Genomic DNA, 24,939 nt, shown 5'->3' on the forward strand with positions numbered 1-24,939 from the left:
TCTATGAGTTCAAGGCCAGCCTGGCCTACAAAGTGAGTTCCAGAATAGCCAGGAAACCCTGTCTTGAAAAGCCAAAAAAAAAAAAAAACCCTTTTATTTATGTATTTAATGTGAATATTTTGTCTTCATATATGTATGTAGGCATATGTGTGCCTAGTGCTCACAGAGACTAGAAAAGTGCTTTGGATCTTCTGGAACTGGAGTTACAGACAGTTGTGAGCTGCCATGAGGCTGTTGGGAACTGAACCTGGGTCCTCTGCAAGAGCAGCCAGTGTGCTTAACCATTGAATCATCTCTCTGGCCTCTCTTTCCACTTTATAAACATTTGTACATTTCAGATCATTTTTCTTTGATCAGTTAGTATCCTGAAGCCTACCCTTGGTCATCATTCCCTTGGTCACTAATTCCAGGGCTCCACAAAGCCTCCAACTTTGTCTCCTGCCCTTCTCTATCCTCCCAGTTCACCAACTGGAATCTCACTTATGTGGAGTTGGTGTACAAGCACCTCTGGTTATTCCTGTCTGTCAGCACGGCTTCTCCCTGAAGGTGGCAGCCCTTTATAATATTTATAATCCTTTACAATAGTTATCATGCTTTCTATCTTTCCTCCCTGTTCACATCAATGAGTTTTGGCTCATCTTAGACCCTTTGTTTTGTAACAGCACTTGGGACGGGGCAGGCTCGGGAAGTATCTGTATAAGGAATTGAAATAGCAAGGGATTAGAGGGTAAAGCCTAGGACTGAAATTCAGGTTTGTTTATTTTAGCTTTTTTTTTTTTCTAGTTTAGCACACTGGGCGACGGCTTCCATACCATGGGCTTCTTCTTCCATGCTGGGATAGACCCCTTTTGTTGTGATAAATGCTATGTAGGCCAGTGTTTCCGGGGAAGCAAGCTGCATCTTAAGTCCCAGGATGGAGAGTGCTCTCACCCGGTGTTTCTCAACCAAGGGCTACATTTGGCAAGATTTAAAAACGTCAAAAAAGATGATTACATATTTGTAAGCTCTTGTCACTATAACATACACGGAGACAAGAGAAAAGGTTTACTTTGGCTCAGAGTTTGGAGATTCCAGCCGATCAGCAGTTGGCCACAATTGCTTTGGATCTGTGGTGGTACATTATGGTTGTGGTTTGTGGTGGAGCAATTGCTACTCCAGCGTGGAGACATGAGAAAGTGAGAGAGAAGAGGGAAAGGTCCCATACGTCTCATCATGGGCATGCGCCCAGTGACCCTAAGGCCTCCCAATCTCAGTACAGTGATTACCTCCCGGGATCACCCAGGCCGAGGGCCAAACGTTGACAACATTGGAGTCCCAGGATAAATCTTAGCACAAAACTAGGTGGGGCGCTACTGGCATCGAAAGGGGAAAGGCTATGGGTGGTGCTAAGCATCCTATGCTGTGTAGGAAACCTCCACTTCACCTCTAAAGCAGAGGATTATCCAGTCCAAAATGTTGAGAGAGCTGACCTAAGCAGGCATGGCGGTTCCATTCCTCTTTCTGCAGATAACTGTTACAAAGCGAGACAGTGAAGCTGATTGGCTGCAGGGCTGGGGGGTGATAGGGGACAACAGAGTACGAAAACAAGCCCCAAGTAAAACGGACTTTCTCGTGACTGGCAAACAGAAAACCTCCTAGGCTGTGTTGCATAACACAAATGAGTGAAGCTCAGCCTATTCTAACCCTGGCTCAGTCAGCTCGTGTGCTCCAAGATAAGCCCGGGAGTGTGTCCCCCAGTAACGCTCTGGGGACTTTTGTGTTTCAGAGATATGGCCACAGGCTCTTACAAACAGGAGCTTCTGGCTCTTACAACCTAGAACTCTAATAAGAGCTTGCAAACACATGATTTTTTTTTTTTTTTAAAAAACATCTTTAGACCTTGCCAAATGTCCTCTAAGGGACAAAATAGCCCTTGGTTGGGAAACACTGGCTGAGACCACTTCCTATCCTGGGACTTAAGATGAAGCCCATGTCCACTGAAACGAAGGCTTGTACAGACAGCTGGTTCTTCCAGGTGCCCTCCTGGTTTATATATTCTAACCAATCTCTTTCAAGACCATCTCTAACTTTAGCCCCAAATTTTATGAGCGGCCTTCCATAGCTACCCTTTTCAGAAGGGCTCACACGGACTCTCTGGTGAATTCCGTTATGTAGCAAGTTCACTATGCTTAACTCTTTTATTATTTCTAGAGTGCATGGTCCTGGCTGCTTTGGTCCATGTGCTCTTATTTCACTCCGGGCAGAGATACACATCAAGGATGCAATAGGCTTCTGGTGACAGTTCAGGAATGTTCAAAGAGCCTCCAGAGAGGAAGATCCTCCGGGGACTGAAGAAGAGATTTTCAGCAACAATACTTGAAGTGAATTCTGGAAGATAAAAATGGCTGTGGTGATGTTTTGTTTGTGTTTGAACACATAAAGCTTGCCTGAAGGTCACAGTGCAGAACTAGCCACACGAATTAGCCACAAAACCCAGGCAGTGGTGGCACACACCTCTAATCCTAGCACTCTGGAGACAGAGGCAGATGGATCTCTGTGAGTTCAAGGCCACCCTGGGCAATGTGAGCCTGAACCAGTCAAAAAAAGAAACAGACACAAATTCCTGCACTAGGAAGGTGAAGATGGGAAATGATATTGCTGGGTGGAGAGAGGAATATAAGGCCAGAGGAGACAGGAGCTCAGGATTCGGTCTGAGGTTTCGTAGAGAGGCATTCAGTCTGAGACGGGATACCCTATTTGGTCTGAGAATTTTGTAGAGGTAAGAACTAGTGGCTGGCTGCTCTGTTCTCTGGTCTTTCAACCCCTCCCCCTCCAATTATCTGACTCCTGGTTTTTATTATTAAGAACAATTAGAATTCGAGAAACAAGTGGCTTAGGTGGAGGTGAAAGAAAAATGTATCATAAGGAAAAAGAATATGACAAGGTCAGAGACTTGGAATCAGAAATGGTAAACCATCCAGGCAAGCAGGAAGGTTCCAGACCACACAGCATTTGTTAAAATTACCCACGATACGATTTTTATACTGTCTGCCTTCAATGATGGTGCCTAGGCCTGAATTATATAACTCTTACACTTACTAAGTGTAAGAATCTCCACTTCCTCAACCTAGAAGGAAAATAGACGACTAAGATGGCATTCTAGCGCCATCTAGTGTTGAAAAGATAACGTCATGCCTGTTTCTGCAAAACCACGTGCAACAAGGAAACTTCAGCTGCTGCACTTTGAACACGTGTATCCTAGAGATCATTCCCAGTGGCCTAAGTAACAGGACTTGGTTTCTGCTGCCTGGAAGACATTTCTCCTTCTTGCCTTTTCCTCCCGATCTTACTACCATATCCCCGTCCACAAGGTCAAGTTCTTCTTTTAAACTCATCACTGTATTAAAATGTATATTGATTGAAGTCAGACTCCCATTAGTTCCAGAAAAGGGGGGGGGGCTTTACCTGTGGTCTGCGCACCCCAACTCCTGGAGTATTTTTGACTCGTAATACTGGAAATCGTTTCAGGAAAGAACGATTTTAGGTGGGGACTATTGCACTCCAAGAAGACGTACGCGTAATTTTTCACACAACTCGTTAAAAATCAGTGGCATGCGTGTTACTGCGGACCTCAAGGCCAACACTCAGAGGTGCGGGAGACCCTGGTTGCGGCTTCGGCACCCAGACTTGGTGGGGTGAAGAAATCCCCCTTCCCCATCCGCCAAGGTTGGGCCGCCCGACCGTGCTAATCTCCCGACAGGGGCGGGGCCGGCATGCAGCTCTGTCGCTAGGCGCTACGTCATTTCCGCGCGTCCGGTGGGGGCGGTTCTGGCCACCGCGCCGCTCCGCTCATTGCGGGCACAGGCGGCGGAGTCCGTGGTACACCTGCAGAATGAGCGAGGCAGACGGGCTGCGGCAGCGCCGGCCCCCGCGGCCGCAGGTCGTCACGGATGATGGCCAGGCCCCGGAGGTCAAGGAGGGCAGGTAGGCCGGAACTGGACTGGGACCATCCTCTCTGTGGACAAGAACCCCCTGTATTAACCCCACTTTGACCGAGGACCAGGGCTCTGACCTCCGCGACGCATCTGCGGGGCGAGGTCTCGCGCACCCGGGCTGTCCGCCCTCGCGTTGCTGCGGCCTTTCCCTGTCCCTCCTCGCACCCCAGCTGCTGGAGCCATCGCCATTTGGCATTTTCCCGACTTGCCCTTGTCGGATCCTCTGGTACTCCCGGGACAGCCACCTGGCCACTGCCCTGCCTGCCGCTTTTGTGTTCCCATTTTTCACTTTCCTTGAAGGGAAGTCAGAAAAGCTACGGATGTCTCCCTCCTGCGGAGCTCCTCTTCTGCACCTACTGCCGCCACGTAGTGTGTATAGTGTGTATTCCACGCTGCGAAGTAGAGAACCGACATGACGTTGTTAGCAGTTTTTCTGATAGGGACAGTAGTTACTGATGATTATTTCCTTTTTGCCCCAGCCTTCAGTTTTTTTTTTTTTAAAGAATGTTCTATTAGCTAAAAGCTGAAGCATGCTCCTTAAACCTTAATATAAGACATTTAAAAATCACTTTCCAGTTTTGTGACGTGAATTTCATGTTGTGAATTTCTATATCAGCCTCGAAGTTGTGCAGTTAGCTTATGTGATAGAAATGCTGGAAGTATTTACTTGGTCACTAGCAGTGTGATGAGGCGTGTGGTACGTACTGGGTGAGAGACAGTTTCTGCTGCTGATGGTCGGTTCTATTGACTAATGATGATAAGATAAACACAGACCATGCTTTGGCTTTGGAAAGACGTTTGTGAAAGAACGGGGAAGTGCTAGCGTGGTTCTTGACTAGGGAGACCAGCCTTTTAGGTTGCTTTGAGGTCCCATTTTCTAGGATTCCCCTTGCTAAATGTGGGTAGATTTGGGGACAGATTGCTCACCCTGCTAGTTGTAGATATTGCGAATTAATTACTTATTAACGGTGTAACCAAGCAAGGAGCGACCAAGCCTGGCTGTGGAAACTAGAACCAGGAAAAGGGATAGAGCAGTTGAGTGCCCTGCTCAGGTGCAGTGAAGAAGGAGAAGTGATCCTAGGAGGAAGGAGTGTGAAAAGGAGCGCATTTGTGGTTTCCTCCTTTAAACCATGGGACTTGTTGCTCTTGGGCTTTTGTGCTTCTTGACACCCAAGGTTGCTTGTACCCCTTGGATTTGGAGCCTATAGATTTTTTTTCCTACCGAGTTCACAGTTCCTTCTTGGATTCTTGGTGTCTTTTTCTCTGATTCAAGGCCCTGTGGTCTGGTGTGCAAATACAGAGAGAGTTGGAGAATGCCCTTTAGATTTGGCTGGTGAAATGGCCGAGGATTTTGTAAGTTGTCAAAACAGGTTGCATCACTTGACTGTGACCTTTTCATAGGGACTGCAGGCAATTCAGTATACCCATCCCCTCAAGGGAGCAAGTATTGCTCTAGGCCCTTCTTAAGAAATTTGGACAAACAAGTAGGTTGCTCAAGCGGCACCTGGAAAACAAGTTGCCAGCTTTCCTGACTATGTGAGTATAGGCTAGGAGTGTGTGGTGTTCTGTGAGTGAGAGCAGAGTTGGAGGTGTTCTTTCTTTAAGCTGAACTTATGCAGGTGCACAGGCTCGGAGGAAAGACACCTGGAGAAAACATGGAGGGCTTGAAGTGGACTCTGAATTCCCAGGATTAGTAGTGAGGAGGGCTGGTCAAAATGTTAATCTTAGGCCAAAATAAGTGAGTGCAGAATAAGTGTGCAAGAACAGTTTGCCCCATTTATGTGACACACCCTCTCCATCTCAAGTGCTTAGTAGCTATGCCTAGTCAGTGCCTGCTTTATTTTCATCATCGTGGCAGATTAGACTGGACAATGGTGCTCCGAGTTTTCTTAAAACTTGACCAACAAAAATACTCGTAGAAGCTGGATAATGAAGTCCAGGCGGAAGTTGAATAAGATTAACCATGTCCAGCTCCTCATAAGAACACTGATGGGAAAATATGTTTCCAGGCCCACTCTGGACCCATAGACCAGAATCTCCAGGCATTGTTTAAAGTATTTAAACAAACACCCCAATCCCAAACCAAACCAAACAAACAAAACTGTGAACAGTGTTCAGTTGGGAGCACCCAACAGGGGGCTTCTAAATTCTTCTCCAGCTTTGATCCTGTTAACTGTAAGAAACTAGTAGTGTTAGATCCCAGCAAGTCTTTTTCAAGGGGCCAGTGATGTCCTTCAGTGATAAGAGTGTTGGCCTGACATGTAAGAAGCCCTGGCTTCTATCACCAGGACCACAGAAAGAAAATAATAGAAGGTGCTTGCCCAGATCTTGACAAGATGGGAGACGTGGGACACCCATTCCTTGCCATTTCTGGAATTTGGCTACTTTTGCAACTATAAGCACTGTTGTGTTGAGTCCTGGCTCAACTTATTTTGGACACAATTGGACCTTTTACCATGATGTGAAGGGACAGTGACTCAAGTAGAGCATCACACGCTCTCAATCACCAGGTTAAGGGTTTTGAAATTTGAAGTTAAGTTTACATTTAAATTTCACAGACAGAAACTTTCTTGGAAGTTTATGATTTTAGGGTTTTGTTTTTTTTTTTTTTTGCTTAAGTTAACCTGGTTTTAAAAAAGTCTGTGTGTGTGTGTGTGTGTGTATGTGTGTATATGTGTGTAAATGTGTGAATGTGTAGGTGTTAGGCATCCGTGCCACAGTGTGCATGTTGTTCTCTCTTTCTGCCATGTGGGTTCTGGGGATTGAACTCAGGTTATCAGCCTTGGCAGCAAGAGCCTTTATCCTCTGTTGCCCTCCCTCTTCAGTTAATCTGGATATTAAGTGGCTAGTAAACTTACAATACAATTTATATAAGCAGATAATGATTCTATGAAGTTTCTGTAGCAAGAAGCTAAAGATTGTTGCTTTTTAGAATTCAGGAAAGATTGATACTGCGTGTGAGGAGGTCTGGTCATTCCCGTCATTTGTCTGGAAGCTGCCCAGATTCCAGAGGTACCTCTTAGGCTGATAAAGCTTTTTGGAATTTTAGCTGTAGAATCTATGTGCATTCTCTAGGAACACATGCTGAGCTCCACCAAAGGAAGCACAAGGATTTCCTTTGTTTCCTAAAATGGGCAGGTATAAAAGTTTGAGAAATTAGGGGCTCTGTTGGCAGGACTCCTGTTTCCTTAGGAAAAATTTACATACCCCCTCTTGCTCATCTTCTCTGTAGGTGAATATGTGACTATGTTCATTGCATCATTGCAAGTCTGTCCTGTCTTTCTTGAGTCAGAATCTTGGGATGTAGTCCTGGCTGGCCTTACACTTAAATCCTCCCTTGTTGGGCTTCTAAGTCCTGGTGTTACAGATTGTGAGCTGTGCCTGGCTTTCCCATTGCATTTTGTATTCATCAATTCTTTGAGATTTTCTTTTGAAATTTTGTTAAAAGAAAGAATATGTGGAGTATTACTGACCAGAGTATTGCACACAGCTGCAAGATTGTACACAAAGAAATAGTCTTATCTGCCAAGATTGACAAACCACTAAAGTTAAGCCATGAATCACAAGGCCAGTGACCTTGCAGTGGGGAAACTGGGTGAGCGGTTGTGCTTCAGAGCAGGCCTCCAGAGCAGACAGGTTTGTCACTGTGTGGCTGTGCTGAATTTCACTCTGTTTTGTTTCTGGCAGCTCCTTTAGTGGCAGAGTTTTCCGAATGACGTTCTTGATGCTGGCTGTTTCCCTTGTCATTCCCCTGCTTGGAGCTATGATGCTATTGGAGTCCCCCATAGATCCCCAGATTCTCAGGTAAGTGCTCAGCAGTGTTGGGAAAGGGTCCCCCCGTCAAGTAGGAGTGTGCAATAGAATCATTGTGGTTTGGAACTTGGTTATGTATAGAACTCTATTTCTTTAGCATTTGAGTTTCATGTTGAATTAGTTATAACTCTGCTATGATTTAAAAAAGAAACGGTGGGAAGGAGTCTCACTGTGCAACAGGAAGTTTATTGGAAGAGGGGCAGAGAAGGGGGCGCAGAGATCGGTCTCTGGGGACAAGAGTAATGGGTGAGAGGGGGAGAGAGGGAGGGAAATGGGAGGTGGGCAAGGCCCACCTTTTAAAAAGGAACATAGTGAATGTTCACAGGAGGTGCTCCTAGTGGCTGCAGCTGAGGACGGATCCTGCCAGGACCCCAAGGGGAGCCAGTACAGATGCCTGAATAATAACAAACTCAATATGTGTGAAATCGTCTCTGTCATTGTGACAGAAACCAGCTACGAAAATCAGAATTAAAGAAGCGTAAGCGTTAGAAGTAACTGATTTTAGCTCATTTGAAGCATCAGAAGCACACTGCAGTGATTTAAATCACCTTATGTAACTTTTATAAATAATTAATTTTTAAGATGTGTAATTAGTATCTGTTTTTGCTGAGTTATAATTCACCAGTGGAGGTCTGTGAGGTGAAAACCCCTTACCATGTAGTCATGTTTGTGATCACAGGGGGCAGTCAGGCTTGTGTGGTGTTTGCTGACACTGAACTTGGAGCTTGTAGAAGGGTTGTGTGGTTTGGCCTGGAGAGTAAGGGAACAAGGTAGGTTGAGGTTTTTGTGAAGGAGCTCTTTCAATTCCTTAACCTCTAATTTCTTAATATTTTTGTATCTCCCACCTTTAGAAATCAAAGGAAATCCTAGCTCTTCCATTTGGTTGAGTAAGTTTGACAAATTCACCTAGGGAATTCACATAGATTCTGCAATAGTGAAATTCCAAGTCATCATGCCAAAAGCCTTTGAAGACTCCTGGTTCCCCCTGGAGATACTCCTGGCAGTAAAGTCTGAAGTTTAGTTTAGATGAGTTAGTTCTCCATGTAAAACGTTCAGAACATCATACAGAGCTTTGTCTAACTATGGAGCAAAGACAATAAACACAACTGAATAATGTGTTGGGTTTTATTAAGATTTTTTAAACTGGAATCAGTTTACTTAAAACATGTTCAGCAGCTAAGGGAGGACTCAGTTCTGATGTGAGGTGGACATGAGGGCAAGAGTCACCTGTTTGTTGGATTTAGAATGACTAAACTGGGGCTGGAGAGATGGCTCAGTGGTTAAGAGCACTGGCTGCTCTTCCAGAGGTCCTGAGTTCAATTCCCAGCAACCACATGGTGGCTCACAACCATCTGTAATGAGATCTGGTGCCCTCCTCTGGCCTGCAGGCATACATGGAGGCAGAATGTTGTATACATAATAAATAAATAAATCTTAAAAAGAAAGAATGACTAAACTTTAGTAACTGAAGGATCTGGGAGATGTGGATAGAGTACTTGCCTAGCAAATGCAAAGACCTTCAGTCTGATCCTGAACACTGTAAAACCAAAACCCAAATACTCACTGACCACAAACAAAGGTGTATAGTGCCGTGAGCATAGGATTAGCTTGCATCTTAGATCCAGAGGGAATGCTGGCCTAGCCAGCTTGCAGGGTTGGTTCTAATTATCTGTTACTAGTGGGTACTCTTTCACACTTCCTGTCTGAGCCTCAGGCTTAAGGACTTACGGTAGTCTTCTCAGAGGTCAGAGGCCCTTTGTTTTTTGTTGTTTTTAGTTTTCATTTTTTCTTTTAGTTTTTGATACAGGGTTTCACTGTATAATAGTCCTAGCTGTCCTGGAGCTAGCTCTGTAGACCAGGCACGCCTCGAACTCACAGATATCTGACTGCCTCTACTTCCAGAGCGCTGGGATTAAAGGTGTGCGCAGCCACCGCCCAACCAGAGGCCCTGACAAGTAGAAAACTATGTCATTCTGCTCTCAGCAGAACTGACCTAGGCCTCCTTGACTAAGACAGAGGAGTTAGCAGTGCACGCAATGGTGATCAGAAGCTGGGTTAGAGCCAGCCTTGTGAAGGGGAGCGGCACACAGCAGGTGACTGAAATCCTTTGCTCTCAGGGAAGGCCAGTTTGTGTGTGGGAAGAATGGCGGTGAAACTTAGCTGAGAAGGGGTGTGTGGCCGTGGCAGGCAGAGAAACAGCTCAGTGAGGATTTGAAGGTGTTCAAGGTGAGCACTGGTAGTGCTGTAGGGGAGCCTGGTGAGGCAAGAAGGGCTAAGTTTATCTTTTCGATAGCTAGAGCCACTCGTATTCTCTATGGGAAGCATTCCTTTCCTTCCTTTCTGAGCAGAAACCCATCTGCTTTCCCAGGCCCTGGGCTGTAAACTGCAGTGGAGGCTGTGGAGCAAAGATCTAAGATGGCATGGCGCAGGACTGTCCTGAACGTGGACATTTGTGTAGTACAGACTCAGCGCAGAGCTGACAGAGCCGCGAAGGGGTTCCGTAAGCTTGATCCCAGAGGAGAGAGCACACACGGTTTTGGTGAGAAACTACACCACCACCAACAGAAAGATAAATCACGACAGGAACAGTACAGCTGTAGACTCAAGGATGACCTAGTGTCTGATTTTAACTGATGCCTGTGGCCTGGCTAGCCAGGTGAGGCCCCAAGACGTCTTATTTGGGCTTCCTGGTGGTTGTCCTCTGCTGCCAACTACTGCTATGAGGACCTTGCTTACTTGCTTGCTTTTTGCCTTTTTGTATCCAAGTCTGCCTGTTCCTGTCCTTGTTGCCCTCAAGCCTTGAACCAAGTCTCCTTTTGTAGCTAGCCCAGGTTGACCTCAGGCTTGTGGCAATCTTCCAGCATTGGCCTCCCGAGTGCTGGGATGAGAGGCATGAGGCACTCACTATGCCTGGCTTTAAATTTTCTTATTATTTCCCTACTGGGACTGCCCTCAGGCTGCCTGTGGACAGGGATAAACATGCAAATGCTTCTTGAGAACTTCCTGAGTGGAAGGACTTAAGCCAAGGTGGGGGAGGGTTTATGCTCAAACGTGGTTTGCCTTGCGAGCTCAGCTTGGTGGTTGGGCCTGTCAGGGTCCGAACTGAACTCCTTGGCCAAAGCAGGCAGGCACTGAAACTTCCTAGTTAAACAGCTGAAAGGGTTTGTCTTTTTTTGCTGGTAGAAAGCCATGGTTGAGAGCCTGAGCAAAGGGAGAAAGAAGAGACAGTTTAATCTGGGTGTGGGGGTGTGAGAAGTGGCAACAGAGAGTAAAGTACATTGTTGTGAACTGAGAGGCAGGCAGAGTAGAGAGTGCTTTATCCCCCACATTCGCAGCTGCCTCTCTTTGCTGAATGGCAAGGCTGTGGGGAGGATGGGGATACTACTCTTCCTCCTCCTTAGCAGTGTGCATTGGGAACTCCGTGTCTGCCAGGTTCTTGAGATGTAGCAGAGGGAAGCAGGAAGGAATCCCTGGTCCACACAGCATCCTTTCTAGTGGGCCAGAGAGGCAAACACCAGAAAACTGAATCCAAAAGTACATGAGAAGGCAATAAGTGTGATGGGAAGATAAGAGCAGGAGTGGGGCCAGGGCAAGGGAGGGCAAACTTTAAGTTGGGTGCTAAGAGTAGCCTTCACAAAGGAAGAAAGAAGTTTATGGGAGAGTTAAGGACTAAAGATATCTGGTGCTCAAGACCCTACAAAGGGGGCTGGCATGGGGAACAGAAGAAACAAGGTAGCAGAGGTGACAGGGCCAGCCTGGGCAGCATAAGAAGCCACTCCAAGGACTCTGGTTCTGAGAAGGGACATTCGCAGGGATCAGCAGGCAGGCGCTGTGCTGTGAACTGCCTGATTGAGAATAGACTGTAGAGATGGGAAGCAGAGGGGAGAAGACACTGGCCGGGAGAGGCAGCAGAGGACCTGGGAGGACGGTGCAGTCCTCTCTCTTTAAAAGTGGCCTGAGCAGTAACTGGGAACTATGGCACTTTTGCCTGTGGATGGGATAGGTTTGGAGGAAAGTTGCTGGAGTTGCTCTGTGGGAGGGGAGGATGGTCCAGGGCTCAGCAGAATGTACCTGTGTGAGGTCACAAGCTCTGGATGTTGTTCTGTGGCTTGCTCCCTCTCTTCCCTTACACGTGAAGCAAGAAGGTGATCAGCTGTGGAAGGTCGGCAGAGCCCTCCCTGTGTCAGGCAGACAGCACACGCTATAGGTACTCGCTAGAGGGCTCTCTGTATCAGAGGGTGTGAGGAGGTCTATCTGTCCTGAGATCCTCAGGGTGTCTGAGGTATGGGGGCATGCAATATTTGTATTTTCACAATTATTTCCTACTATAATCTTTCCTGATATTCTTGAATTTTCCCCCTTAACCTTTATTTTTCTGATATTCAAGGGTGTTATAGGAATCTGTGTGTCAGAACAGGGAGATAGACATGCCATGGGTCCTCAGGAAATGTTTTCTTTCATGACTATTTTAACACACAAATCCTTGCAATTGTATTGTTTTACAGCTTCAATCCTTGCAATTGTATTGTTTTACAGCTTCAAAGAACCCCCTTTATTGTTTGGTGTTCTGCAACCAAATACAAAGTTGCGACAAGCAGAAAGGCTATTTGAGAACCAACTTAGTGGGCCAGAGTCCTTGGTAAATATTGGGGGTAAGTAAACAGAGATCTGTGGAATGCACTTGGCTGGTTTCCAGGCTGCTGTTACTCAGGGTGAGTGGGATCAGCTGCAGCTGCACACAGCTCCCAGGTAGGGGAGCTCTGGGCTGTGTCTCAATTGTGAACATCTCAAGGGAGCAACTCACTTTCTTCTCTCTGTCTGGTTTGCATTCCATTTTTGTATGTTTTATTTGTTTGTTTTGTTTTTTAAGACACAGTGTCTCTGAGTAGCTCTGACTCTTGGAACTCTATCTGTAGACCAGGCCTCAAACTCAGAGATCTGTCTGCCTCTGCCTCCTGAGTGCTAGGATTAAAGGTGCATACCACCATGCTGGGCTACTTGGGAGTAATTTTGAGTTAAGTTTCCACAGAATGTTTTCTTGTGCTCAGTGTTGTGAGGAGGCAAAAGGCCAATGCAGACACTGCCATCGAGTTCATTTATTTAGTTAGATAGGTGTTACTTGGCAGCACCCTAGGTCTTTGCTTACCTTGTCTTTGTTTTGCATAGGTTTTATTTCGAAGTGAAGAGGAGTGGTTCTCACTGTTTTCACTGAACGGAACCCATCTGTTTTAGGAAGTGTTGCTTGGTGGTCTTTGTTCACTGCATTAGTGAGTGCACCTGTTCTGCTCTCTCCCTTTCTCCATATTGAGGAGCTGGGTGTACTGGGTGCCATTTTTGGTGTGAACCCAAGGGGACCTCTCTGCTTCTATTCTTGTGGTTGTGAACTACAAGTTGGCACCCAGAACACCTGCTGCTGCTGTTGGTGCAGCTTTGTTTGGAGAGTATCCTGGGGGAGACTGGCAGGTGCTGACTACCTCAGGAAGGCGCTCAAGGAGAATAGCCATCAATTAGCGTACCTTATTTTATCTGTTTTTAAAAATGTTTTTCAGCAGTTGTTACTTCTTTGATATCGACTTCTGTAGCAGAAATAGTGCAGAAATTCTTTCTAGACAGTGAATTTTGAATTCTTGCAGGTAGGAGTCCAGGATGAACCTTGAGAGTTTGTTTAACCTCAAAGTTTATTTATTAAACACATTTTCTCACCTCCTACATAGCCTCATTCCAGATAGAGAGTTTAACATTTTTTCAAGCTTAACTAAATATCAAACTAGGCACATCCTGTTCTTGCAGCTCTTGTGCCAGTTGGCATAAGTTATAAAGGGCAGACTTTGACAAGGCTTTTTTTCCCATCCCACCATACCATTATTCTTCCACCAGTGTAAGCTCCTGTATATGGTAACGGTAGGTCTGCTCATTCCACAGTTTGCATTGAAGTTTTTCCTCTTGCCACATACTACGTCCCACCATTGATTCCATATGCTTGGTATCCAGGGCCCCTAACCTCAACAGTGGGCACTGTGTGTCCCCGAGGCCTTTGCCCTTTTCTGTGTATGCATCGCCTTAACCTTCCCAGATTGTGAGGCGGGGCTAATGTTCCAGGTGCTGTGTCCTCATATGTACCATTGTTTCCTGCCAGTACTGTTCTGAATCCCTTTCTCCACAAGGTGGTGTTATCTGCCTTTCCTTAGAACAATTATGAAAGCATGACCCAATCGTCCTAACTGCCTCTATTGAGTTAGAAAAGTTCTCTGGATTAGGACTTGCAATTAATAATTGCAGATAAGAATTTGAGAAGCATTAGCCCTTGCTAAGTCTTAGGGGAAAACATTCAAGAAAGGACAGAATTTCCAGGGAAAATTACAGCTGTCACATTCGTTTTCATGTGACGAAGTGAAACTAAAAACTGCCAAAAGAATTAACAACATAATGAAAGAGAAAAGAGCCTTCAATCCGTGCAAATCCAGCAGTGTTCTGTGCTGCCCCAGGTCAACTGGTCCTTGCGAAGTGAGAAACTATCTCCATGGGTCTTACCTCAAGGAAACCCATTGGATAGGCATTCATATGCTGATCTAAGACTAGACTGCAGGCTCCCAACATTTGTAAAACCTACTTTGTTTACTCTCTGTCAAAGATGCTCAAAATGGTTCCAGTTTTGTATATTTATTGTTACTATTCTTTAATAATTGCAAACACACACACACACACACACACACATGTATATATGCCATTTTTACGCCTTCACCCTCTTTCTCCTGTTTTCACTCCCACTGAATGCCTTGTTCTTCCCAGTGAGTTGGGAAGATGTTTTCACATATTTTTGATAGTGTTTTTATTATTTATTTTTTAAATGATACACTGAGCTTAACTAGGGTGGCTTCCTAAAGAGTTTGGCGGAGTTATTTCCTAGAGAGAGTGTAGGCGGCATAACTGCATCACTGAAGAAAATGTCTCCCCCCCTCAGCAGCCACCAATTGCAGTATCTCCGCAAGGAATTACTCTGAGTCCCTCCCTCGTCCGTGATTGTGAAGGTGACTGTAGTTCATGAATGCAGCAGCCGTGCCGCGTGCAGAAGAAAGCATTTCACAGCATTCTCCTTCATCCTGTGGCTTTACATTCTTTCTGTCCCCTCTTCTGGGATGTTTAGGATGTAATAGGATGACTTTTGAGGGCTGAGCACTCTGCAGTCTGAACAGTTGAGACTCCTAACACTAGTACAGCATTAGCCGTCATCCGCTGCAAAGGAAAGGTCTGGCCAAGGCTGAGGGCAGCGCTAATCTGTGTGTATAAACATACATACTTAGAAGGCAGTTTGACACAATTTCTATTTATTAAAACAATAGTAGGTTCCCCTCTAGAACCTGTGAGTAGCTCCCCAGCCTTGGGCTTTTGACCAGAGCAAACTATTTTTAAGATCTGTTTTAGACTTACAGTAACGGAACAGAAAGTAGAGATTTTATCAGAATGGTGTTAGGTTCAGCACACAGGTTTAGCCTTTCTACTGTTGCTATCTCCCACCATAATGGGTGATTATTCCCACTGTCTTTTTAAATTAGGGTTCACTCTTAGCATTGTTAGCTCTGTGGATTTGGACACTTGTATAATGCCATCGTAGAAGATATTTTCACCATCCTAAAATCACCTGTGTTCTCCTTCCCTCTTTAACTCTCATCTACTAGTGACTTGAATTTCTGCATTGTTTGCCTTTCAGAATGTTGCAGCATCAGAAACATACAGTCTCTCTAAACCTCTTGGATCTATGTTTGTGAGATACTGCTCTGTAGTTTCTCTTAATGTCTTTAGGGCAGTGCAGAAGTTGTAATTCAGAGAATGAGTTAAGATGTATTATTTCAACTTTGGTCCTCTGAAGCAAATTTTAGAGATTTGGCTGTAATTTCTTACGGGAGAATTCATCATTGAGCCAGCTGATTGGGGACTGATACTTCTGTCTTGCAAGGTTGTTAATTATTTATTCAGTTTCTATAACACACATAGGTCTGTTCATACAGCCTTTGTACAGCTTTGGGCAGTTGTATCCTTTGAGGGAGCCTCCAGAGTTTTGTTACTTCATTTATTTATTTATTTGTTTGTTTATTTTGTTTTTTCAAGATAGGGTTTCTCTGTGTATCCCTAGCTGGGCTGTCCTGGAACTCACTCTGTAAATCAGGGTGGCCTTGAACTCAGAGATCAGCCTGCCACACCCTTGGGAGTGCTGGGATTAAAGGCGTGCGCCACCACTGCTGGCTTGTTATTTTAAGTTTTAAGGATTTAAAAATTTCCCATACATCATTTCTCCTTCATCTTCAGAATTGCTGTTTCCTTTCTGGCTGTTGAAATACAACCAAATTGCTTGCTGTACAGAAGAGAGTGTGGCCGTAGCTCTCAGCCAGCCCTTTCATGATCTTCCTCTCTGTTTTCTTAAACAGATGTGATGTTTACTGGCACAGCAGACGGCAGAGTTGTAAAACTTGAAAATGGGGAAGTGGAGACCATCGCTCGATTTGGTTCAGGCCCTTGCAGTAAGTTGGTGACACATCATTCAGAAGGTTGTCCCTTTCTCCTGGATGTCACTTTCATGGAAAACTGCTGACCATTTGGCAGATAGGACACACTGGTCTTGCCTCCATTTTTTATTGCCAGGTGGTCATTTGACCTCAGAGTGTCCAGTGGAGTCCATGGTAGTGACTCTGGTGTCCTAGCTTTCCAGTTGGGCTTTGGTTACGAACCTGCTGTGTATTTCCTGGTGCTGTACCCCCTCCTCTTTCCATTCAGTCTCTGGTTGCCCTGTGGGAACTTCAGCTGTTCATTGCTGTGGGTGTGGGTGCTGCTTTCTATAAAGGCAGGGGCTTTGTGACTGTCGGGGGCTTACATGTGATTCCTTAGTAGCTCCTCAGGGATTTCAATTGTGTTAGTCAAGTCTGAGAACCCTTAAATCATTTACACTTGGAAAGGATGAGCAGACAATCACATTGTTTAAAAACTGGTCCACAGGTTTCTTACCATTGTTTTTTTTTTTTTAATTACTGTAAATTTTTCTTTCTTTTTTTTTTTTTGTGGTATCCTGGTGGAATCCAGGACTTCCTGTTTACCAGACAAGTGTTCTACCACTACAATTTATAGCCTAGTTATTATTTTTGATAGCTGGGATGTTTTATAAAAATGATGCATTTTCGTTTCAAAATAAAAGAAGCATAAGCATATGAAATCAAAATAAAAGTCAGTTAGGGTCCTCTGAGAAGTACTGTCTACCGTTTCAACGGGGACCTTTTTAGAAAGCGTTGTGTCCATGGACACCCATGCTCACACTCTGTATTTACTTCTTCCGTCTCTCCTTTCCACCGCACACATAACACCCGCACTCAGCGCCTCCATCGAGCACTGGACCGTGAGCACCCCTTGTGGTGCAGTGGGTTTTGCACCTTATAGTGTGCTCATTCTGTAAGTACACGCCGTGGTAGCACCTACAGTAAGCACCCATGCCAAACATCTTGCAGTGAGCTGCTGCAGGGGCAGGTCCATTTCTAACGCTGTGGTCTTTTTGCTCTGTAGAGCATGGTGTCTGTTTAGGGAGGTATGGAAGAGATTCTTGGACACTGAAGAGGGCACAGGTAGAATCTTGGAGCGGCCGCCGATTCCTATTGTTTATCTTCCTAGAAACCCGAGATGATGAACCTACCTGTGGAAGACCCCTGGGCATCCGGGCAGGGCCCAATGGGACTCTTTTTGTGGTTGATGCATACAAGGGATTATTCGAAGTGAATCCTCAGAAACGTATGTGACAACTTGTTTCTTTGATATTTTCAACTCTTTCAAACAGTGTACACATAAAGCATGTTTAATAAGGCTGTTAAATATAGTCTACAGACAACTGCCATGTTTTCTTACTACATTAACAGCATGAGTATTGCCTACAGATACTTGTGTTGGCCAGCAGAGAGCTCCCTTTCTGAGCCTGCCTTGATCCCTGAACAGTTTTTCTCGGCATCTGTTTCAGCCACTGCCTTTCAGAAGGGTTCAGTTGACAACTTTTACTCCTCAGCCTCCTGTTTGAGAATCTTTCCCCCCCTTAGACAGTTCCTTCTCCTTTCTCTCCCACACTGGACATGATATTACCAGAACTGGTATTATAATATGTGCTTTGTACTCTCTCCATGGAGGACAGCATGGAGGATCTGCGCTTGGGGCTGGTCTCTACTTTCTGGTGGTTAAGACTGGGGAGGTTATATGGCCTCTCGTCCTGCTTTTCCACATCGTAGGGAAGTGGACCTTGCCTGTGGATTCTTACACAAGGTTAACTAATAGTGTAGTTAGGAAGTTTGTCACTCAATATATGTCCCTTCTGCTATTTGAGTTTTTAACGGGGGGATTTCATTGTATTGCCCTAGCTGGCCTCCAGTTACTGAGTTTAAACCCTCCTCCAATCTCTTCCTCTCCTGCCTAGGACTGCACTGTATCCCTCATTCCTAGCTAGTTTGAAAAACTCACTTTTGTTGCTGCTTAATGTAAAAGCAGATGAATAGAATATTTTGACTTTTTTTCTCTCCAACTGACCTAGTACTAGATTTTTTTACATATTACTCTTAATAGTTTTTTAAAAAAGTTTATTGTTATCAATTAAAAATGTGTCTTCATCTTTATAATCTGCCTTTGGTAAAGTTTCATCTTAAAAAATAAGATTTCCGTGTAATGGCTGATAACTGTTCTTACTGGGGACTAGAAAGGCTCATTTTAGTTTTTTCTCTTGACATTGGTTGGGTTGATTAACATTGTGACATTATCAAGGAACAAGTTCCTAAAATAACAGCACATCTTTGATTTTTTTTTTTTGTTTCTGTAACTTGAGGTGCGGTGAAACTGCTGCTGTCCTCTGAGACTCCCATCGAGGGCAAGAAAATGTCCTTTGTGAATGATCTCACCGTCACTCGGGATGGGAGGAAGATCTATTTCACCGACTCCAGCAGCAAGTGGCAGAGGCGGGACTACCTGTTCCTGGTGATGGAGGGCACTGATGACGGGCGGCAAGTCTTTCTTTCAGGCCTTCCCCTCAGCTAGTAGATTAGCCACGGGTGGCGGGCAACAGACCCTGTTTCTGCTGGAAGCCATAGTAGGGTCTCAGCACAGTGTCAGCGTCTAGGAAGAAGACCGTGGTGGCTCTGGAGTCAGGTGATCTCCCTTCTCTAGAGCAAGTACAGTGAAGTCTGTCCATAGGGGTTCCGGACAGAGTGGCTGAGGCCCCCCAGCAGGCCTAAGCTTCAGGTCATGCCCCTAAAGGTTGGTGTGTTGACCCTCACTGTGTTGACCTAATTCTCTGGTCAGTAAAGGGATACAGGATCTAGTGTGGACAGGAAGAGCCCTTACTAGCCAGTTTGGGATCAGGTCCATACAGACCCCTGACTTGGGTTTTATCACTCCAGTGGGAGGCTGAGTCACTCTCCCCTTCCCCAAGCCCATGGGAGGTCTCAGGTCTTCCCTTTTGTGACTGCGGTGTCGGGCCTTCCCCAGCCTGCTGGAGTATGATACCGTGACAAAAGAAGTCAAGGTTTTGTTGGACCAGCTGCGGTTCCCTAATGGCGTTCAGCTGTCTCCTGAGGAAGACTTCGTTCTGGTTGCCGAGACAACCATGGCCAGGATACGAAGGTGTGTGTGTGGTATCAACAGAGCTGTTGCTTCTTCTCCAGAGCTTGTTGTGGCTGTGGCGGGATAGGAGCGAGGTGAATAAGTGTCTGGAATGCGTCGGGTCCCTTCTCTGGTGGGCTTCCTTCCTCATGCCCCAGCCTTTGAGAGGCTCACAGTCCAGAGTGTGTCTGGATGTCATGGCGTCTGTGTAGCCTGCAGTCTATTTCCCTATACGGTGGGCTTTGGTTCTTCCTGCCTGTGTGGTCCTCAAGATGTGTGCCAGCCGCTCTGCTTGCATTCACGACAGATGCATGGATAGTATTTCCCGTATGAATATTTGAACTAAGACCAGTTTTGTGCTTGCCTAAAATTTTTTCCTTAAATTTTTTTCTATTGTATATTGCCTACTTGGGCATGTTTTTCAGAGTCTATGTGTCTGGCCTGATGAAAGGAGGGGCAGATATGTTTGTGGAGAACATGCCTGGATTTCCTGACAATATCCGGCCCAGCAGCTCAGGCGGGTACTGGGTTGCTGCTGCGACAATTCGTGCTAACCCTGGATTTTCCATGTTGGATTTCTTATCCGAGAAGCCTTTTATTAAGAGAATGATTTTTAAGGTAATTATGAAAACTGATTCCAGAAAGCAAGATGGAGATGAGTCTGATGGTCTCTTTCCCTTGGCCTGAATAGCACTCAAACTTACAGTTGTAGTCAGAATATTTGGTATCTGTCATACCTACTTTAAGTACATGTATGTGTGTGAAGGCTAGATATGAACCATACGGGTCAGTCCTTTGGAACTGTCTACTGTATTTTGTGAAACAGGGTCTCTCATTTGGGGTTCATCGGGTAGGCAGGGCTGTCGAGCCTTTGAGCTTCAGGGCTCTTCCTGTTTCCATGTCCCCAGCATTGGGTGTGTGCTGCCACTTCTGGCTTTTTACTTGGGTGCTTGAGTGGTAAGCACTTTACTGACAGAAGGACTCCCCTAGTACTATAAACAGGTTTTATTCCTTAGCCTAGAATACAAGGTGAAACATTTGAGTCTCCGTCCTCTCTTCCGTTTTCCTTGCTTCTGAGTGTTTTTGTCTCTTCACCTTCCTGACTTCAGAGCCACCCCCTGCCTGTTAGTCCTGCTTCTGTCCGTCTACAATGGCTGTTTCAACCTGCTTCTGCCCTCCTCCTACCCTGTGAGCCTCGTGACTTTCCTTGGCTTCTCAGATCTTAGGAGCCCCTCTCTCCCCTCCAGAAGGGAATGTTTGAATTCTGAGGAATGAACATACCTATATTGCATTTTTCTCTGTCCTGGAATTGGCCATTTCTCTGGGGGAGTACTTGGGCTTCTGGGTGCCAAGTGTTTATCCTTTTGGTCAACACTGTTTGTAGGTTCTTCAGGGCCAAGCTAGGAAACAAGCGTATGTTTGCACCTACATTCATTTATCCTACTAGTTTAAATTTTGAAGCCATAGTTCATGCAGATTACTTGTAGTATAACTGAGCCCTGTGGGCTTTATTCTAGTTTTCTTAGTTCCCCCCATCTTTGTACCTTCCTTGTCTTCTAGTGAGATGCTTGGGTCCCCTTATCTTGCATGTATTTATTTTTGTTTTTGAGACAGGATTTACTACATAATTGCCTAGATTCGACTAGAACTCATTTTTACCAGCCTGTGTCTCTTAAGTGCTGGGGCTACAGGTGCTTGCTGCCATGGATAGATGTGTTTACTGTTTAACCAGTTCCCCACAGTACAGCCATGCTATAGCTGTTGTCCTCCCTGAGAGACTCAGCCCAGTCCTAACTCTACACAGGTTGCTCCTCTCCAGGGTCTTTCTCTCTGCTTAAGCTTTTCCTGAGCTCCACAAGGCTGCAAATGTTTGTAGCTGTGCTCAGAGGTGCTCAGCCCGTCACTGTGCAGGGGCATGCCCACAGGACTGCAGACCAGGCTTTAAGGAAGAGGTGATATCATAGGATGGACTTGCTCGCTTAAACCTCCCAGCGTTTTTGTGACTGTGAAAGGCTGTTAAAACTCCCATCTCAGCTGGGCGGTGGTGGTGCGCACCTTTAATCCTAGCACTCAGGAGGCAGAGGCAGGCAGATCTCTGTGAGTTCGAGGCCAGCCTGGACTACAAGAACTAGTTCTAGGACAGGCACCAAACTAAAAAACAAAACAAACAAACAAACAAAAACAAAAAACTCCCATTTAGTGCCTCTTATACTCTTTGAGTATTTTAAGCCCAACTAGAGGATTTGGGGTTAAGCTGTACTGATTTTGACCCAGTATTCTGGTGAGCAAAGATGGTTCTCAGCTTGACTTCAGTGTGGTGATCTCTTGAAATGTGATCTTGCATCTCTGTGGTTAGCTAAGCCTTTGCTGTCCCTATGCAGGTTTGACTTCTTAGTCTGATCCGCATGGGAGTTTGCCCCTGCCCTGTGTGACCTCCCTATCCCCAGATGCCGGCTACTCTTAGGTAATGGGAAGTTGTGTGGTAAGTTGCTCGCAGTCAGAAGATACGCTCTTCTCCCTGATATTTCTCTTCCAGCTCTTCAGTCAGGAGACGGTGATGAAGTTTGTGCCACGGTATAGCCTGGTCTTAGAAGTCAGTGACAGCGGTGCCTTCCGGAGAAGCCTACATGATCCTGACGGACTGGTGGTCACCTATGTGAGTGAGGCCCATGAACATGACGGACACCTGTACTTGGGTTCCTTTGGATCCCCCTTCATCTGCAGACTCAGCCTCCAGTCCGTTTAGCCAGCCCAGCAGCTGCTCCCGCTGTGCATGCCAGGAATCACATCAGCCTCCATCGGCCTGGAGGGCACCATGGACATAGCTTTGTCCCTGTGTTCCTGCTAGTCCTTGGACGTGTGGGGGTAGCTGCTGCAACCTGGAGAAGGTGTGGGTCTCCAAGAGTGCCTCTCACCTGGACTTGATGTCACTTTTTGAGGGAAAGTGTATCTGTTGCGGAGAAGACAATTCATGGAAAGCCATTCCTCTACAAAAATAATGCTAAGTACACAAATTCTCTAGGGCTTGGAAGATTTCAGACACTTGTCCCAGGGCTCAGGGTTTGGTGATAAGAGTAGGGGATCAACTATGCAGGGACCTTTCTGCTGCAATTGGCTCTGGCTGCCACATTCAGTGTCTTCATTCTGAAGTGGGGTCATGCTTTTGGGGGTGGCATGGAAGTGCCGGTGCAGGTGTGTTGAGGTTGCTGGCTGGGGTCACGCAAGCTGAAACTTTGTTCTCAGGGCCATGTGAGATGTGTGAGAATGCTTGGATCTTCCTCCACAGTAAAGGGGTTCCCTCCGAGCCTCTGCATGCTGTGACTCAGCCTCTTCTCATGCCAGAGCGTTTTCAAGACTCCTGTTTCAGTGGCCGAGAGGATTGGGCTTCTTTCTGTGACTGCCTCCTCCACTGGAATTGGGTGACCCAGCGAGCCTATCCCTGCACAGGGTGCTTACAAAATGTCCTTTTTATAGTTTGACGCTTACCTTTAGACCTACAAATGTGAGGAGCGGCCTGTTGATGTGATGTTTGTGCTAATGTCATAAGCTCAGAGTTATTTATTTCTTGGCAAGTATGTTTATACACTGGTCTTAATTTTGATAAGAATAAATAATATAAATCTCACTTTGCTGCTGGTTATTCCTTTTGATGAAGTGGCCTGGGAGTTTTTTCTCACTTTAATTTTCTATTTTTCTGCTTTAATTGTTTAACAGTGTCAGTATGAAAACTGTTTTGGTAAGGGTATTGTTTTAGGGCCAAACAGTCTTCTGATTTCCTTAGACTTGAAGCTAGGGGACCCCTCAGGGCTCCCAGGGTCCTCAAGTGGCCCCTCCCCCTTTTGATTCATCCCAGGTAAGTTGGTGTTGGCCTTCTCTCCTGTCGGCACCCTCTGCTGTCAGCACACATTTCTTTTCTCCCTGCGTGCGAACGCTCAAGAGACTGGCTCTCTGAAGTGTTGGAAATCATTTGATAGGAAGGTAGTTTGAATAGTTAATGATAGAAAAATTGAAAAAGAGTCAGTAGCTGCAGTAAATGAAAACCATTGGCTGGCGCCTTCCCTCCCCACACTGCGTATGTTCAGTTGGAGAAGCGGCTGGAGGCTTTCCTAATCGTACGTCACCTCTCCAGGACTGGCTTTGTAGAAGTAAAGCAGCAGTAGGTTTGTGGTAAGATGGACTTCAGAGCAGTGACTGCAAACTGTGTCTCACCAGCTAAACAACTGTCAGTACTGTTCACAGAACATTATAGGAGAGAAAGTTGAACATCATATGAATACTTTTAATAGCAATGATGTGTCCCCTCCATCAGGTATGCATGAATAGCCGAGTCTGTAAGAACTCTGCATGCCCTGGCCCTGTAAGTTGACTCAGTTGGTTTGAGAAGAGAATTTTACCTTTAAGACTAAATTTTCCCTGGTGAAGGTATAATTTTTTTATTGTACTTTTAGCAAAGGACTTTTGATTTTGACTCAGCTGTTTCTCTCAGCTCCCAAGTGTCATTTCCTGTGTTCATCTGGTTATTTGACATGACGAGGTGCTAAAGAGGGTTGTCTTAGGAGGTTTAAATATGTGGCATGCTTTTCTTGTGAACGTAAAGGGCATCTTCTCATAGAGTTATTAATATGCTCAGATTAATCAGGTAATTAATAATTTGCCTCAATACTGTTTCAAAACTCTGTCAAGAGTCAGTTTTTTGCCTGACGTTGTAATGAATGCCTTTTGAGATTTTTATGGTCAACCTATCCATCCTTACAGAGTGGTTGTGTATAACTTTAAGAGTTTTCCACATACACTGTCTTACCGATTTTTTTCGAGACATGGTCTTGCTATGTTGTACAGGCTGGTCTTGGATTCATGGGCTCGAGCCATTCTTCTACCTCAGCTCCTATGTAGCTAAAACTGTGTGCAGCACATACCCAGTTTGTATATGTTGAATCAGTGATGCAGGGATGGATGGCCTTGTATGGATGAGAGCTGAGGCTCAAGGGTTGGTGACCGCTCAGGGTCGCAACCAGGACATGACTAAGCTGGAGTCCTTGTTCTAATTGAAAAGTGTTCTGGAAGGCTGGACAGGAGGCAGGTGGCTTTCCCAAGGCTTTGGAGGCAGTGGCTGCTGTAGTTTTTAGGCTTGAGCCAGGGCCTTGGTGGGATGGATAGCAGAGTCCCTTAAGATGCTTTAGAGTGTATGTGGTTGAGGTGTTAATCTAATTAATTTTAATCAATAAAAAGTTGAGTGTCAAATATTGGGGGGAAGAACCTGACAGATCAGAGAACTGGGAGCAGATGCCACTTGCTTCCTCCCTGTCTCATTCCTCAGTCCAAAAGGGCTGAGATCCTGTCTGCACCCCTCCTTTTCACTTCCTGTCTCCACCTCCCGAATGCTGGGATTAAAGGTGTGTGCCACCACCATCTGGCTTCTGTGGCTAGCTCCGCCCTTTATCAGAACACAAACAAAATATCATATAACATATGGTGGCCTGGCAGCAGTGGTACAAGGAGTTCCCATGGGCAGGGGTGAGAGGGGTGTTTTATGGAGCAA

The 24,939-nt window shown here is 45.6% G+C and overlaps 1 protein-coding gene across 1 annotated transcript; it reads left to right on the plus strand.

Annotated features, from left to right (window-relative positions):
* The first annotated feature begins 3,805 nt into the window (after positions 1-3,805).
* Positions 3,806-23,025, plus strand: LOC121460533 (adipocyte plasma membrane associated protein). The gene is made up of 9 exons (XM_041670991.1): positions 3,806-3,963; positions 7,662-7,778; positions 12,324-12,439; positions 16,211-16,303; positions 17,439-17,555; positions 18,628-18,802; positions 19,287-19,421; positions 19,826-20,018; positions 21,937-23,025. Exons 1-9 carry the CDS (start codon positions 3,872-3,874, stop codon positions 22,144-22,146), a joined length of 1,248 nt encoding a protein of 415 aa, XP_041526925.1. The 5' UTR covers positions 3,806-3,871; the 3' UTR covers positions 22,147-23,025.
* Positions 23,026-24,939: the final 1,914 nt, after the last annotated feature.

Source organism: Microtus oregoni, unplaced genomic scaffold, assembly GCF_018167655.1.
Source record: "Microtus oregoni isolate MIOR12 unplaced genomic scaffold, Mior012 000020F_ref0000438, whole genome shotgun sequence".
Lineage (NCBI taxonomy): Eukaryota > Metazoa > Chordata > Mammalia > Rodentia > Cricetidae > Microtus > Microtus oregoni.

What these genes read in the sequence shown, in the direction of transcription:
- LOC121460533 (XM_041670991.1), top strand. Translation starts at nt 3,872, where the DNA reads ATGAGCGAGGCAGACGGGCTGCGGCAGCGCCGGCCCCCGCGGCCGCAG. An exon ending in CGAAGTGAATCCTCAGAAAC is followed by an intron (nt 17,556 to 18,627) that starts GTATGTGACAAC and finishes CTGTAACTTGAG; the next exon opens with GTGCGGTGAAACTGCTGCTG. An exon ending in GAGGGCACTGATGACGGGCG is followed by an intron (nt 18,803 to 19,286) that starts GCAAGTCTTTCT and finishes GGCCTTCCCCAG; the next exon opens with CCTGCTGGAGTATGATACCG.